Source organism: Carassius gibelio, chromosome A10 (assembly GCF_023724105.1).
Source record: "Carassius gibelio isolate Cgi1373 ecotype wild population from Czech Republic chromosome A10, carGib1.2-hapl.c, whole genome shotgun sequence".
Taxonomy (NCBI): domain Eukaryota; kingdom Metazoa; phylum Chordata; class Actinopteri; order Cypriniformes; family Cyprinidae; genus Carassius; species Carassius gibelio.
In genome coordinates, this window is record NC_068380.1 from 3,636,495 (window position 1) to 3,651,172 (window position 14,678).

The 14,678-nt window shown below is 31.8% G+C and overlaps 1 protein-coding gene across 1 annotated transcript; it reads right to left on the reverse strand.

Annotated features, from left to right (window-relative positions):
• Positions 1–1,288: 1,288 nt before the first annotated feature.
• LOC128021656 (G protein-coupled receptor kinase 5-like) lies at positions 1,289–14,284 on the reverse strand. Its single transcript, XM_052608966.1, has 16 exons — positions 14,058–14,284; positions 11,887–11,985; positions 10,756–10,868; positions 8,878–8,955; positions 8,656–8,753; positions 8,481–8,573; positions 7,738–7,801; positions 7,494–7,634; positions 6,561–6,751; positions 6,434–6,471; positions 5,394–5,483; positions 4,999–5,207; positions 4,751–4,891; positions 3,865–4,002; positions 3,613–3,789; positions 1,289–1,652 (listed from the first exon to the last, which is right to left on the reverse strand). The coding sequence occupies exons 1-16, from the start codon at positions 14,107–14,109 to the stop codon at positions 1,593–1,595; spliced, it is 1,782 nt and encodes a 593-aa protein (XP_052464926.1). The 5' UTR covers positions 14,110–14,284; the 3' UTR covers positions 1,289–1,592.
• Positions 14,285–14,678: the final 394 nt, after the last annotated feature.

Here is a 14,678-nt window from a genome sequence, read left to right on the forward strand (position 1 = left end):
ATGATCAAAGACAGTCTGGAGTTACCTGTAAGTACTGTGACAGTTAGAAGACGTCTGTGTGAAGCTAATCTATTTTCAAGAATCCCCCGCAAAGTCCCTCTGTTAAAAAAAAGGCATGTGCAGAAGAGGTTACAATTTGCCAAAGAACACATCAACTGGCCTAAAGAGAAATGGAGGAACATTTTGTGGACTGATGAGAGTAAAATTGTTCTTTTTGGGTCCAAGGGCCACAGGCAGTTTGTGAGACGACCCCCAAACTCTGAATTCAAGCCACAGTACACAGTGAAGACCGTGAAGCATGGAGGTGCAAGCATCATGATATGGGCATGTTTCTCCTACTATGGTGTTGGGCCTATTTATCGCATACCAGGGATCATGGATCAGTTTGCATATGTTAAAATACTTGAAGAGGTCATGTTGCCCTATGCTGAAGAGGACATGCCTTTGAAATGGTTGTTTCAACAAGACAATGACCCAAAACACACTAGTAAACGGGCAAAGTCTTGGTTCCAAACCAACAAAATTAATGTTATGGAGTGGCCAGCCCAATCTCCAGACCTTAATCCAATTGAGAACTTGTGGGGTGATATCAAAAATGCTGTTTCTGAAGCAAAACCAAGAAATGTGAATGAATTGTGGAATGTTGTTAAAGAATCATGGAGTGGAATAACAGCTGAGAGGTGCCACAAGTTGGTTGACTCCATGCCACACAGATGTCAAGCAGTTTTAAAAAACTGTGGTCATACAACTAAATATTAGTTTAGTGATTCACAGGATTGCTAAATCCCAGAAAAAAAAAATGTTTGTACAAAATAGTTTTGAGTTTGTACAGTCAAAGGTAGACACTGCTATTTTTTTTAACACACCCCTTTCAACTAATTGCCCAATTGCACAGCCTTAAGAGCGTGCATATCATGAATGCTGGGTCTCGTTTGTTTTCTGAGAATCTACTGAACCTACTGGTAACTTGTTTGCCACGTAGCAATAAAAAATATACAAAAAACCTTGATTATTCTGGTTAGTCACATTGTACTGCTATTATTTTGAACAATACTGTACGTTTGTGATATTTCTACAGTTATAAATCAGTATTTATTAATGCAACGACTAGACGCCATTTGTGCACTGATTTAGTCTCAGGTAAAAAATGAGTGTATAAAATATATATCTGTATATATATATATATATATATATATATATTAAAGCATGAAAATAGACATAATTTGCATACTGATTTTGTCTTTTATGTACAAACTGAGCGTATAAATCTGGTTTTATAAAATGACAGCATGAAAACAGACAATTTGTGCAATGCTTTTGTCTTTTATTTACAAATTGAGCATATAAAACATCATAAATCCATTTTCTGTTATATGAAAGCATAAAAAAAAAATACCCAAACCACTTAAACTGTATAGGATTTGTGGTATGATAAATGTGGGATAATTTTTGTTTTTGTTTTCAATAACGTTAAAACAGTGGCTCTTTAAATAAGCTTTCCAGTGAGGAAGCGGTAGAGTCTTTTTTTCCCAAGAATCAGAAATTCTGAGGATAAAAAGAGGAGTGTTTTGTTCAGTCCTCTTCTGCAGAAGTCACACAGAGCCCTGGCTGGATGAGGAGCGACAAATGGGTTCTGCTGACTGTTCCCTGGGCTACAACAACAGAGATACAAAGTACATTTTTTATTATCTACTCAATTTTATCTGTAAATGACATTAATATTCCATGTTAATTACTGAAAATGACATCCCTTGGCACGTTTGTGACATAAGTAGCGAGATTCGATTCGTAAATAAACTGTTCCTTTTGAATCTGATCTTTTAGATGAATGGCTCGATGCGGTTCTCAAGATTCTTTTGCGAATCAAACTGATCTCAACCACACAGACATTTTATTAGGGATGGGTGATACCACAGTTTTTTTTTGATACGATGCCGATACTTTTAATGATCAGTATCATCGATACCGATACGATACCGATACTTTTAATGGTCAGTATCGTCAATATTGATACCGATACAATACAGATACTTTTAATGGCAAATGGTCGATAACGATACTGATATCAATACGATACCGATACTTTTAATGGCTAGTATAGTCGATATCGATATCGATACTTCTAAACTGAAGTTTTAATTATGAAATGTATTTAATTATTATGAGTACAAAGGGAAATAAAACATACTTAACTTTACATTTAAAATGCATTTTAACATTCAATATGCCTTAATTGCAACTTATTAGGTTATGTTTTGTTTACACACAGTTAAATATGTTTACTTTAGTGGTAACTAAGGAAATCTACAAATACTGTAATTAAACTATGTTCACCTTACCATGGTTCATTGTCATAAGGGACTGCCAGTATTAGGCTGTTGCATTCATAAAATACAATCTTTTTATTTTGAGGGTGTATGATTTATATTAACAATACAGTATAGAACATGAGCAATATGAACTTTTAACATTCAAATTTAAATAAATGTACTGCACAAACTAGGGGTCAATTTCAATAGGTTTATTGTGAAGTAACTCAAACATAAAGCCTATGTTTTTTCTGCATTGTTCTAGTTTGATTTTCGGAGGAGTAAATAATGACAGAATTTCATTTCTGGGTGAACTATTCTTTTAATGGAGCCTACAAGCTCAAACATGTGTGATGCCCTACAGAGAGACGAGAGGCTGTTCTGTTTGAGTAGATGTGGATGGATGAGATTCTTTAATTTGGAAAAAACTCGTCACATAATACATCAAAGCATAGCTTCAACATATTTGGCATGACATTCATTTTTAAGACCTATGAGTTCTAAATATACGGGCAAAGGTTACAGGAATTTTGCAACATGTGGGAGTTATTTAAATATAAAATAGAAGTGATATTTAAGTTGAAAATGACCTAGAATTTTCTATTAATCAAAGCGCTGTTGCATATATATATATATATATATATATATATATATATATATAATTTTTTTTTTTTCATATATAATTATTTTTTGGTATTTGCGACTTTTGCAATGTAATTGTAAACTCAGAATTATATTTCAGAATTAATGAAAAGGTAATCTCAACTTTTTATCTGACAATTCTGACTTTTTATTTGCAATTGCGAGTTCATATATCTTAATTCTGACTTGCAACTCTTTTACAGAACTTTTTTTTTCAGAATTCCGAGAATTGCAAGATATAAACTCGAAATTGAAAGAAAAAAAAAAGTCAGAACTGTGTTTTTAAATTTATAAACAACTTTGAATATTCTGTATAGTAAAAATTATCGTTAATCACCCTTTTTTGAGTTTATATCTAACAATTCTGACCTTTTTCTCACAGTTTCGAGTTTAAATCTTGGCGTTATGAGAAACAAATTCAGAATTTGAAAAAGTCACAAATAATTTTTTTTTTTTTTTTTTTTTTGGAAACGGGTTTCCATAACCTTTTCCCTTTCATATTTTGGATGAAAATCTAGTTCGGATCAAGCTCAGTCGGACCTGTTGAGGAGTTTACATAAAGTCTTTTCAATCTGATTGCTAACCAACTATATGTGTGCATGTAAACAGATCTAGTTTGTGTGTAATATCTGCAGTGTTGTCGTTTGAAGCGGCTCCTTACGCGTCTCTTGAAGATTCGGTTCAGCAGCCGGTGTCGCCCGTGTTCAGAAGGACTCCGTTTCATGACCTGAGTCTCGGAGCTGGTCTGTGGGATCACAATGCTGCGGTCCAGATCTGGTGTTCTTGTTCCACGCGGTCCAAACACATTCAGGTCCTTGAAACACTCAGTCTCAATCATCTAAAGGAATTTTATAAAAGCATATATGAATAACTGAACGTGGATTGTCCTGATGTTCTGATGTTTCTTCCTTACCTCATTCTGCCACGGCACAGGCACGCTTCCCGTGTTAAACTTGCTGTAGAAACTTTCATCGACCTGATCGAGGCTCACTCCTTTAACTGGAGAGAACTGATCGATGTCCAGGACGTCTGCGCAGTAAACGGCTCTCGGCTGGTGGAGAGAATAACATCACATGATTGTTTTTAGGTGAATTCCAGCAGTAATGTCAGGAAGAAAAAGTGACGGCACCCATAGGCTACCATTCAGCCTTTTTGCAGAATAAAAACATCTGGGCATATTATATTAATGTTAATTTTGGTTTCAAACTGATTGATTTTAGGCCTCATTGATCTGAGCTTAAACTCGGTTTTTGAGTAAAAGTTTATTATTTTGTGATGTTCTTGCAAGGTTTGCTTAAAAACGGGAATGCGTAAGTTCAACAAACAATCAGTCATCTCCAAAAAGAAATACAAAACCTGTGGTAACTGAGAGAAAATAGGTTGATAAAAGGATTGAATCCTATAATATAACATAATGAGTAATTTACAATGAATTTTTGTAGGCTACCAAAGGTAACAAGGTGGGTGAAAAAATGAAAAAAAAAAAAAAAAAAATAATAATAATAAAAAAAAGTTTTATCCTGTGTATGAAAAGTTTAGAGTTAGTAATATTTTTGGTTTAAAAAAATAAATAAAAAAAATAAAATTAATAATAATAATAATAATAATAATAATAATAATATATATATATATATATATATATATAATTTAGATTTCTTTTGAACATACATATATATTTCAAGTAAATGCTGTTCTTTTGAACATTTTATTCATCAAAGAATCCTAAAAAAATAAATTTCTCGGTTTCCAAAAGATATGAAGTGTATTCAACATTGATAATAATCAGAAATGTCCCTTACATCGGGAACAAATGGTGGTGGCATCATTCCTGCCTCAAGTCTCGTAAAGTTGATGTCCTTAAAGAATGCGTGACCTTTGATGACCTCTAACCCTCGCCCACATTTGCAGCCCAATCTCTCCTTTGGGTTTTTAGCCAGGAGCTAAATAAATAAAGCAATTAGAAATATTTATAATCATATATATATATGATCAGATCATATCAGAAGAGGATGAAACGGATTCAACAGTGCATAACATGCAGCCTCACGCTTTTGCAGATGGATCTGGTGTCCTCGTCGAACTTGTTCCCATAATGCTCGATCGTCTCCAGAACCCGTCTGTCAATCTCCTGTCTGGGCAGTTGTTCTTTGTGGTTGCGGAAAGGAGGATTTCCAGCCGTCATCTCATAGATCAGACACCCGAGTCCCCAGCAGTCCGCACTTACACTATAATATGTGTTCGAGATCACCTCCGGTGCTAAAGATGTGACAAATATGAAAAAAATGATATTTATTTTGCATAAAGAAAATTTCATTATTATAGCACAATTAAGATTTTTTTTGTGGTTTATTATTTTGATGCTACTTAGACATTAACACATCGTTATCATTAGCTTACTGTATAGATATATTAATGTCTAATACGATTAGATGATTTTCATACCCATGTAACCCACTGTTCCCACTCTGCCCTTCACAAGCTTTTCTTCTTTCAAGATTATGGCCAGTCCTAAATCAGAGATCCGAATGTGACCTGTCAGAAAACATAATAAAAGAGAACAATTCCTGTATTTTAATCTATTTCACTGATCCAGACTTCCTTACTAAGGAATATTTAACTTAAATACCTAAATTCCTGATAACAGTTCTTTGTGAGCTCTCAGAAGATATCGAAATGTTTACTTGGGCAAGACCTTTTCAAAAGCTATTAATATGCACAATTTAGGTAATAAGATATACACTTAAGGAACCAAAATGCACAATTAAGGTACTTATACGCAACTTAGGGGTAAATAATGTATGTTTTTTGTACTTTTCTTAAGGTACTGCCAAATTGACATTATTTCTATTTTTTATTTTTTTCTGAGAGTGTGCAAACCATCTGCTTAATTCAGAAAAATGTCAGAAACTTGAACCTTACATACACTGGGCTTTAAATATATTTGGATATTTCAGACACACTTATGAAAAAAAAAAAAAAAAAAATTAAACAGTGTAATTGTGTTTTTATCTTGCAATTCTGAAAAACTTCTAAATTGTGCGATAAAAAGCAATTATAGATATAGATATCTATAAGTAGTATAGTATAGATAGATAGATAGATAGATAGATAGATAGATAGATAGATAGATAGATAGATAGATAGATAGATAGAAACACACACTTGATCTCATGCAACAACATTCAGATATTTGTAAGTTTAATGCAAGAGCACAAAGACTTTTTGAGATCACTGTTTTTAAAAGAAGGATCAGAATTTTATGCAACAGGTTAATGATGTCAAACACAATAAAAGGTTCAAACTGACATGCCCTGAAGTGTTTTCATTTCCTCATTTAAGATTATGAAAGTGATTTTGGAGAAATGTTTCCTTGTTGATGCCAAAAATAGAAAGTTTAGGCAAATTGTAGTTCCTGAAGGGAATGTTACAAAGCCTGTACGGGCAGTTAACGCCTCTTTGTATTTATGGGGACGTTCACATACCATTATCATCCAGCAGTATGTTTTCTGGCTTTAAATCCCTGATAGAAACGAAGCAGAACATGCAATTATGAGCCAGGCTTTCTCTTTCACTTAGAGTCACACGACAGATCTCAGTTTTATGACCTACCTGTAAACGATGGACTCTTTATGAAGATGGCTCAAGCCGCACAGGATCTCAGCAGCGTAAAACTCTACTCTTTCTTTGCTGAGGCCCTCGGTGCCCATGTTATAGATGTGAAACCTCAGGTCTCCTCCGTTCATCAGCGTCAGCACCAGGCAAAGAGCCTCTTTCGTCTCGTAAGCGTATGCTAAACTGACCTGACACATTCAGATAAACACACACACAGCAAAGTCACAAAAACTGAAAATATTCCAGTATAAAGTCAAAAAAGAGAACTAAAATATTTAGCAAAAAAAAAATAGATTTTTACTACTATATATATATATATATATATATATATATATATATAATATGAAATATAAACATACTGTATATACATATACACACAAATAGTATTTATTCTTAATTGCTACTAAATATGTAAAATTATTTATAAATACTATATATGTGTGTGTTTATATTTCATAATATATATATATATATATATATATATATATATATATATTCATATACTGTAGTTACTATAAAAATATATAAATATATATATATATTTTAAAATATATAAATAGATAACTTAAAAATTTAAATAAATTACACCTATTTTACAATAAGCTTTTATATTTATTTATTGTATTGTAAAATTACTTAATTACTATATGTAAAATGTATTCATTAAATAAATATTACTATTATATAAACATATATAGTTATACATATAAAATCTATGTATAAAATAATTGTATACAGTACATGTATGAAATAAATATTAAAAAATATATTTGTAAAATCTGTCTGTCTTTGATCTTGGAGTGAAATCTGGAATCTTTTGATGTTTTTTTTTTCTAGATCAACGAAGCAGAACCAGTCATTTAAGCATGAACATTTACGTCACAATCTTGAACATCAAACATGGTTACTGATAATAATCATAAATCTCACCACAAATCTGCTGTTGACTCGTTCTAGAATCTGTTTCTCGTTGAGGGCCATAGCTTCCCCTCTCTGCTTCTTAATGCGCTTCTTCTCCAGTGTCTTACATGCATACATTTTCCCTGAAGCTCGCGACTGACACGCACACACCTGGAACCAGAATCGTTGTATTATCTTCTCACACTTTCCTCTTAATTTCTATATTTGATTATCATCTCCACTTCACAAGAATGGCTACTAGATTTGGTCTCACCTCTCCAAACCCACCCTTCCCCAAAACACGGTACTCTCGAAATAGGTCTCGTGTGATCGGGCGTCTGCAGGGATGAAAGAGAAGTCATAGACTGTTCAAAACATTTCCGTAATTAAACAGCATTGATTGTGATGCTTTAATAAAGAATAGTTAATAATGAGAAGTGCACTTTTGCTAAATGTTTACTCTGTCTCAGGCCATCCAAGATGTAGATGAGTTTGTTTTTTCATCAGATTTGGAGAAATGTAGCATTGCATCACTTGCTCACCAATGGATGTGAATGGGTGCCGTCAGAATGCGAGTCCAAACAGCTGATAAAAACATAATTCACAGCACTCCAGTCCATCAGTTAATGTCTGGAGAAGCTGACAGATGTTTGTTTGTATGAAACAAACCCATTATTAAGACGTTTTAACTTAAAACTATTACTTTTGGCCAAAATATGTCTCTATAATCCACAATAATGCTTCCATTCAGTGAAAAAGTCAATCGTTAACTGATGGTGCAACTGAAGTGCTGTGGATTACTTGTGGAATATTTTGGTGTTTTTATCAGCTGTTTGGACTCTCATTCTGACGGCACCCATTCACATCCATTGGTGAGCAAGTGATGCAATGCTACATTTCTCCAAATCTGATGAAGAAACAAACTCACACTTATCTTGGATGACTTGAGAGAGAGCAAACATTTAGCAAATGTTCATTTTTGGGGTGCACGATCCCTTTAAAACGATTCACACTAACCTCTCCACCATCTTCCACTGCAGAAACCGGTCAAAATACATGCTTTTCTGATACTCTGCAAACGGAGCTCCACTTAGATACTCATGAAGTGTCCTAAAAGACCAAATCAATGTCACATCGATGCTCACAGACACACATGTACAGATGCATTGATGACCAAACTTGTGGAACTGACTCTTGGCAGCTGCCGAATATATCTTCAGAAGCGTTGAGCTCCAGGTCACAGATGGACTTCTCAAGTTCACTGTCGACAATCACTTGCACCGTAGAGGACTGAACACATACATGAGCGTGAAAACACTAGCCTTTTTGTCGTTTGCACAAGTTAGTGACATTTTCCAAATGTAAAAATTACATTTTGTTCGTCAGAATAGGGAATAAGCGAATGTTTAAAAACCTGTGAGGTAAGATATTTGTTGATGAGCTGCTTGCCGAAGATCTTTCTCTTGTCATCCGGCAGGACCTCATATTCTGCCTGGAAGAGGAAAAACATTTATTCAATAACAAACAACTTGCATTTCACAAAATGTGAAACAGACAATTCAGTATCAGGTCAGATGTAGATTTTCATGTACATTGAAAACAATTTGATGCATGTGATTTCTTTTCATTAAGGGATTGCAAGTAAATTTTTTTTTTTTCAGACAAACTACTTGTATATAAAGCATTTACTTCACTTTATATTAACTTATATACTATTTATATAATTTAAGAATGCTTTTTCACATGACATGCAAGTTGTATATATATATATATATATATATATATATATATATATATATATATATATATATATATATATATTATATATATACAGTACAGACTGCTCATCAAGCCTGTATTTATTTGATCAAAAATACAGAAAAAATATTGTAATATTGTGAAATATTCTTACAATTTAAAATAATTGTTTTTAAATGTATTATACTTTAAATGATCATTTATTTCTGTGATGCAAAGCTGAATTTATTATCACATGATCCTTTAGAAATCATTCTAATATGATGATTCATTATCAAAGTTGGAAACAGTTCTGCTGCTTAATATTTTTCAGAACATGTGATACTTTTTTAGGATACTTTGATTAATAAAAAGTAAAAAAAAGAAGCTATGTTTTTAAAATATTAATATTTTGTAATAACAATATACACTACTGGTCAGTAATTTCGGGTCAGTAATTTTTTCTTGTCTTTCTTTTTTTAAAATAAAATCAATACTTTTATTCAGCAAGGATGTGTTAAATTGATAAAAAGTGATAGTAAAGATAATATATTATTAGAATTTTTTTATTTATTTTGAATAAATGCAGTTCTTTTTAACCTGTTATTGATCAAATATATTAGACAGCAGAACTGTTTCCAACACTCATAATAAATCAGAATATTAGAATGATTTCTAAATGATCATGTGATCGACTGATGTTACATGTGACACTGAAGGCTGGAGGAATGATGCTGAAAATTCAGCTTTGCATCACAGGAATAAATTATTTTTTTAAAGTATATTCAAATAGAAAACTATTATTTTAAGTTGTAATAATATTTCACAATATTACTGTTTTTTTCTGTATTTTTGATCAAATAAATGTAGGCTTGATGAGCAGAAGAAACTTCTTTCAAAAACATTAAAAATAGTAATGTTTCCAAACTTTTGGTCTGTACTATATATATATATATATATATATATATATATATATATATATATATATCCAAATATTATATTTTGATTATTTTGCCATATATTGCAATTGAACTTGAACTGCAACAACACATTTCATTTTATATGAATTTTATTCAGACACAAAAAACAAAAGACTGTTCTTCTAATAGAAATAGGGGTAGAAATTAAGGGTTCTAACACAAAGTTCACTTTTTGCAATAACCAACTAACACTCAGCTGTCATACAGATATGTGCAGTATATTCATCACTTTGAAACATTCAAACCCTCAAGCGTCTGTTTTGGTGAAATACTGGAGAAATGTTTCCACAAAAATGTTAGAAATGACATGAATGAGCATATGTTTGCATTTCCAGATGCACTTTTAACTCAGAGCGCTTGCAGAGAAAGAGTTCATGAGCATCACGAGCCGCTCTGAAAACACTTGATTATAAGCTGCATGTGTGTAAATGAACAAAGTGCTGCTGTATGCAGTGATTTGATGGAACATATACCACTGTTTCAAGTCTATTTCTTTTGTTTATTTTAATTCTGCGCTTGATTTAAATAATCATACGTTTTGACTCACAAACCCAGTGCTAGAGAGAAGATCATACCGTTTCATCCAACAGATCGATGCAGTTCTGCAGATCAGATTTAGTTGCACAGAAAAGCCGGAAGAGTTGTTCTCCGATGGGCTGCTTGACACACAGACTGTGATAATCTCGCTCTGAGGACAGAAAATAATACAGTGCATTCATGCAATCAAATACAAGTATCTTATCATAGCTTAAAAACAACAATCAGGACATTATCTTTATTCACTTGAAGGATTGATCATTTGATGTTTTCCCATATTATGGTGTCCGTGTGCATCACAGGATCTGTGTCACTGGATATAAACTCCACAGCAAAGAAATCAACCTCTTGCATTACATCATAGTTTAGTGAATGTCTCATGCCACAGTTTTAAGTCTGGATTTGTACAGAACACACCATTACCACTTCCTCTTCAAAAATGTCTGAAATTAATTTAGTGACACTCTTATGGAAATATTGTAATATTTTGTATTTTGTCTAATTTTTGAAATGAAAATGAAAATGTTATGGGGTTTCAAATCAAAATATGACTTTATGTTATGAAACATGACATTGATTTCATATGTGGACACCGGGACTAAAAGCATGTTTATTACGCGTTTAGGGAGACATAAAAAAAGAATAGGGAAATAAATTATATTTCAGTATTCTATTAAATATTATATATTATTATGCAAATCTTGTCAACTATTACTCTCATTATTACACTTCTTTACCCCGAAAACACATTAATATGCAAATAAGATTTAGTTTATAGACTCATTGTATATAATGAGAAAACCAGTTTATGGTCTTTTTACACACAGTTTGCATAAAGAAAAATTGTATATTAAATCATTCTGTTATAACACAGTCGAGAATCATCTTTATACAAAGTTTGGTAAAAAAGAAAATGTTTAAAACTAAAAATGCATTGATGATTTAAAAAAATCAACTGTTTTTTCCTATGCATGTTCATTCATGTCTTTTTATTTTTATTTTTTTAACAAATTGAGGATTGAAATATGATTTTTTGTAACATTATTTTTAATGCTTTAAACAATGTAAAGATAAGGAAAAAACTTTTTTTTTTTAATTTTTTTTTTTTAATTTTCTCTGGTCTTAATAGGTTAAAACACCTTAAAAACCGAACCCCAACAACTTCTCACCAATGCTTTTCTCCAGCTCTGTGCACTCGCTTATGTGCGGGAAACGCAGAATTTCCTTCCATTTTCGACTCCTTCCTTTACGGTTCCCACGGTTACCTACTGCACAACAGAAGAAACAAAGAGACAAAAAAAGATCTTTATAATCAAGTAACATGAGAACCTGCAGAGAACCTTTGATTCCAGTGCTTTAAAGAACCTGATGAACCATCAAATCCATTACATGTTCATTATATGGCATTCAGAAAATATTACACCTATTAAAAAAGACAACTGGATAACATAACCATCAAATATTGCAAATTAAATAAGTACATTACAGTAAGTTTATTTACGTATTTAATCTCATTTAGATTACTTTAGACATCCAAAATTAGCTTTTCATTGCTAGGATGATTATAATTAATTAGTAAATAAATAAACATTAACTTAAATAAAATAAAATATAAAAATGTGCAATAAATACTACTATGATGTAAACATATCTATGTGTCTGTGTATTTTAAAAAAATGTATTTGAAATCAAATAATCATTAAACGAAACAATATGTACTTTAAATGCTATTATGAAGTAAATATTAATTAATTAATTAATAATCTCTTTAGGGTACTTTAGTCATCCAACTTTGCCCCTTTGAATTTTTTTAAGCAATACTACAAACACACTTCCCTAAAAATATTTTAGATATATGAATAATAATATTTGTGTTTATTTATTATTCTTCAGAAGGTGAATTTTGGTGTTGAGAAAAAGTTAGATATGCGTTGCACTCATAGAAATGTTGTTTTGGGAACGTGTGTGTGTGTGTGTGTGTGTGTTTTGTCTGACGGTTTGTTGACAGCAATACTGAAAAGAATCCATGGCATCCTCTACTATATGAGACTGTGCTAAAAATAGCAGTGAAAATGAAGCTGTAGGAGCTGTAGACATCAGATATGAGAGGACACACCTTCACCCAGACAATGCTCTTCACCACACAAAAACATCAGCTTTATTATGAGAAGAAAGTGTTTATCGAACGACTTACACCTGTTCACTCGAGCGGTTAGTGCTGGAAAAGTTTCTCTAGTTGCAAAGTTGGAAAACAAGGTTAGAGACATAAGCTGAATCTTTTTCTATGGCTCAGATTGGTTGCATTGCTGGCAGTGAAAGAAGTCAGACCGGTTTGTGATGCAAGGCCCGAATGACGTCAAAGGCATTGTGTTTGAGGTCAGAATATTTCAGGTTGTAGGTGCAGGATGAACGAAAATATGTTGAATGTGCTGTTTCTTTTGCTTAAAAACATCAGCACTTTTGAGTTTTTCTCAGTGTGTCCGAATGAGATATTAAGGATTAAATGTGATCAAATGTGAAGATTTTAAGTTAAAGTTTATACGAATGTATAAAAGGAAAAGTATATCTTAAAGTTTGAATATTTTTCACATTTCCTCATTTTTTTAAAAGTAAGATTATTAGTGTATATTTTATAAGAAAATACTGTTTCAGTCATTCTGCTTCAAAATGTCATAATTCAAAATTTATTAGTAATTTCTGAGTGAGTATATTTATTTTTATCACTCTTTTCATGTTAAATGAACTGCAGCGTGAAACATTTTTTAAAAAGCATTTATATTCCATAATTGATCATAAAAGGCCAATAATTATAAAATTATCAGCAAAATATTGTTTAAAATTGTTTGAACTATTGTAAATAAAAATACATTTAAAAAATCCCTTAACTGTAAAAAAAGTTTTTTTTTCAAAGTTCTACATAAAACCAAAATTATTGAAGTGTGTTTTACAAAAAAAATACTATTTCTTTTATTTTCTTCTCAAATAATACTTTTTTTCTACTTTGTTTCAATTTTTAAGGTTAATTTCAATGTGTTGCTTGCTGTTAATTTGTAATTCATTGTGAAATGTAATAGCAATTACAATGTTTTGAGTGTACACAAACAAATTTGACGTAGAAACAATTTTCATTTAGAAATTGTTAGTAAATTTCACAGTTACATAGAAACAGCAAGAAACACATTGCATTAAACATGACACTTCGAAGACTGAAATTGTATTTTCTTCTAAAACTTACTCCAAGTATATGAAAACACTATACTAGTTTAATATACATTGTTCTTAAAAATACATCTCTTAATAAAATGCAATGAAAGATAAAACAGGCAAATAACTATCTTACCTTCTCGTGCTTTTATGAGTGCACAGTTTGCTACCATTGATTCAATCTCCATTTCTACAGCTGGTGAAAGTCAACAAAGTCGGGAATTCTGCATTTACCACTGATTTTTTTTTTTTATATAACACTGAATTATTGCATATTTATGAGGCATTAATTCATGCACTCAATTATAAATATAAGTTAACATCCTCCGTGTGCTTTAATAATGAACATGCTGTCAGACTGAAGCCTTCAGTGACGAATGAGAACTCAACTTTCTTGTTTTGCATTCATCTACAGTGGCACCCAATCTCGTTACACCTGTACAGGTGAGCCAACAGGTGAAGACTCAGACAGAAAAAATGACGTTACCATTTCAGGGATTTTGTTTTTGTGTTTTTTTAACTGCAGGAAGAGATCTGGCATTAAATCATATGTTTGTGTTTAAAAGGTCTGTTTAAATACAGTCTAATAAACTGTATGTTTGTGGCATGAAAAATAAATATATAAATAAATATATTATTCACTATTTTTTTTTTCTTATTTCACTTCACCCTTGTGGTTTGAAGTTTAGAATTGTGTATAGAATTGTTAATTAAGTAACTGGCGCCACCTCCTGCTCTATTTAATATGAAACAGCTA

What these genes read in the sequence shown, in the direction of transcription:
- LOC128021656 (XM_052608966.1), bottom strand. Translation starts at nt 14,109, where the DNA reads ATGGAGATTGAATCAATGGTAGCAAACTGTGCACTCATAAAAGCACGA. An exon ending in CAGTGGAAGATGGTGGAGAG is followed by an intron (nt 7,802 to 8,480) that starts GTTAGTGTGAAT and finishes TCATCCCTGCAG; the next exon opens with ACGCCCGATCACACGAGACC. An exon ending in CCAGATCCATCTGCAAAAGC is followed by an intron (nt 4,892 to 4,998) that starts GTGAGGCTGCAT and finishes TTATTTATTTAG; the next exon opens with CTCCTGGCTAAAAACCCAAA.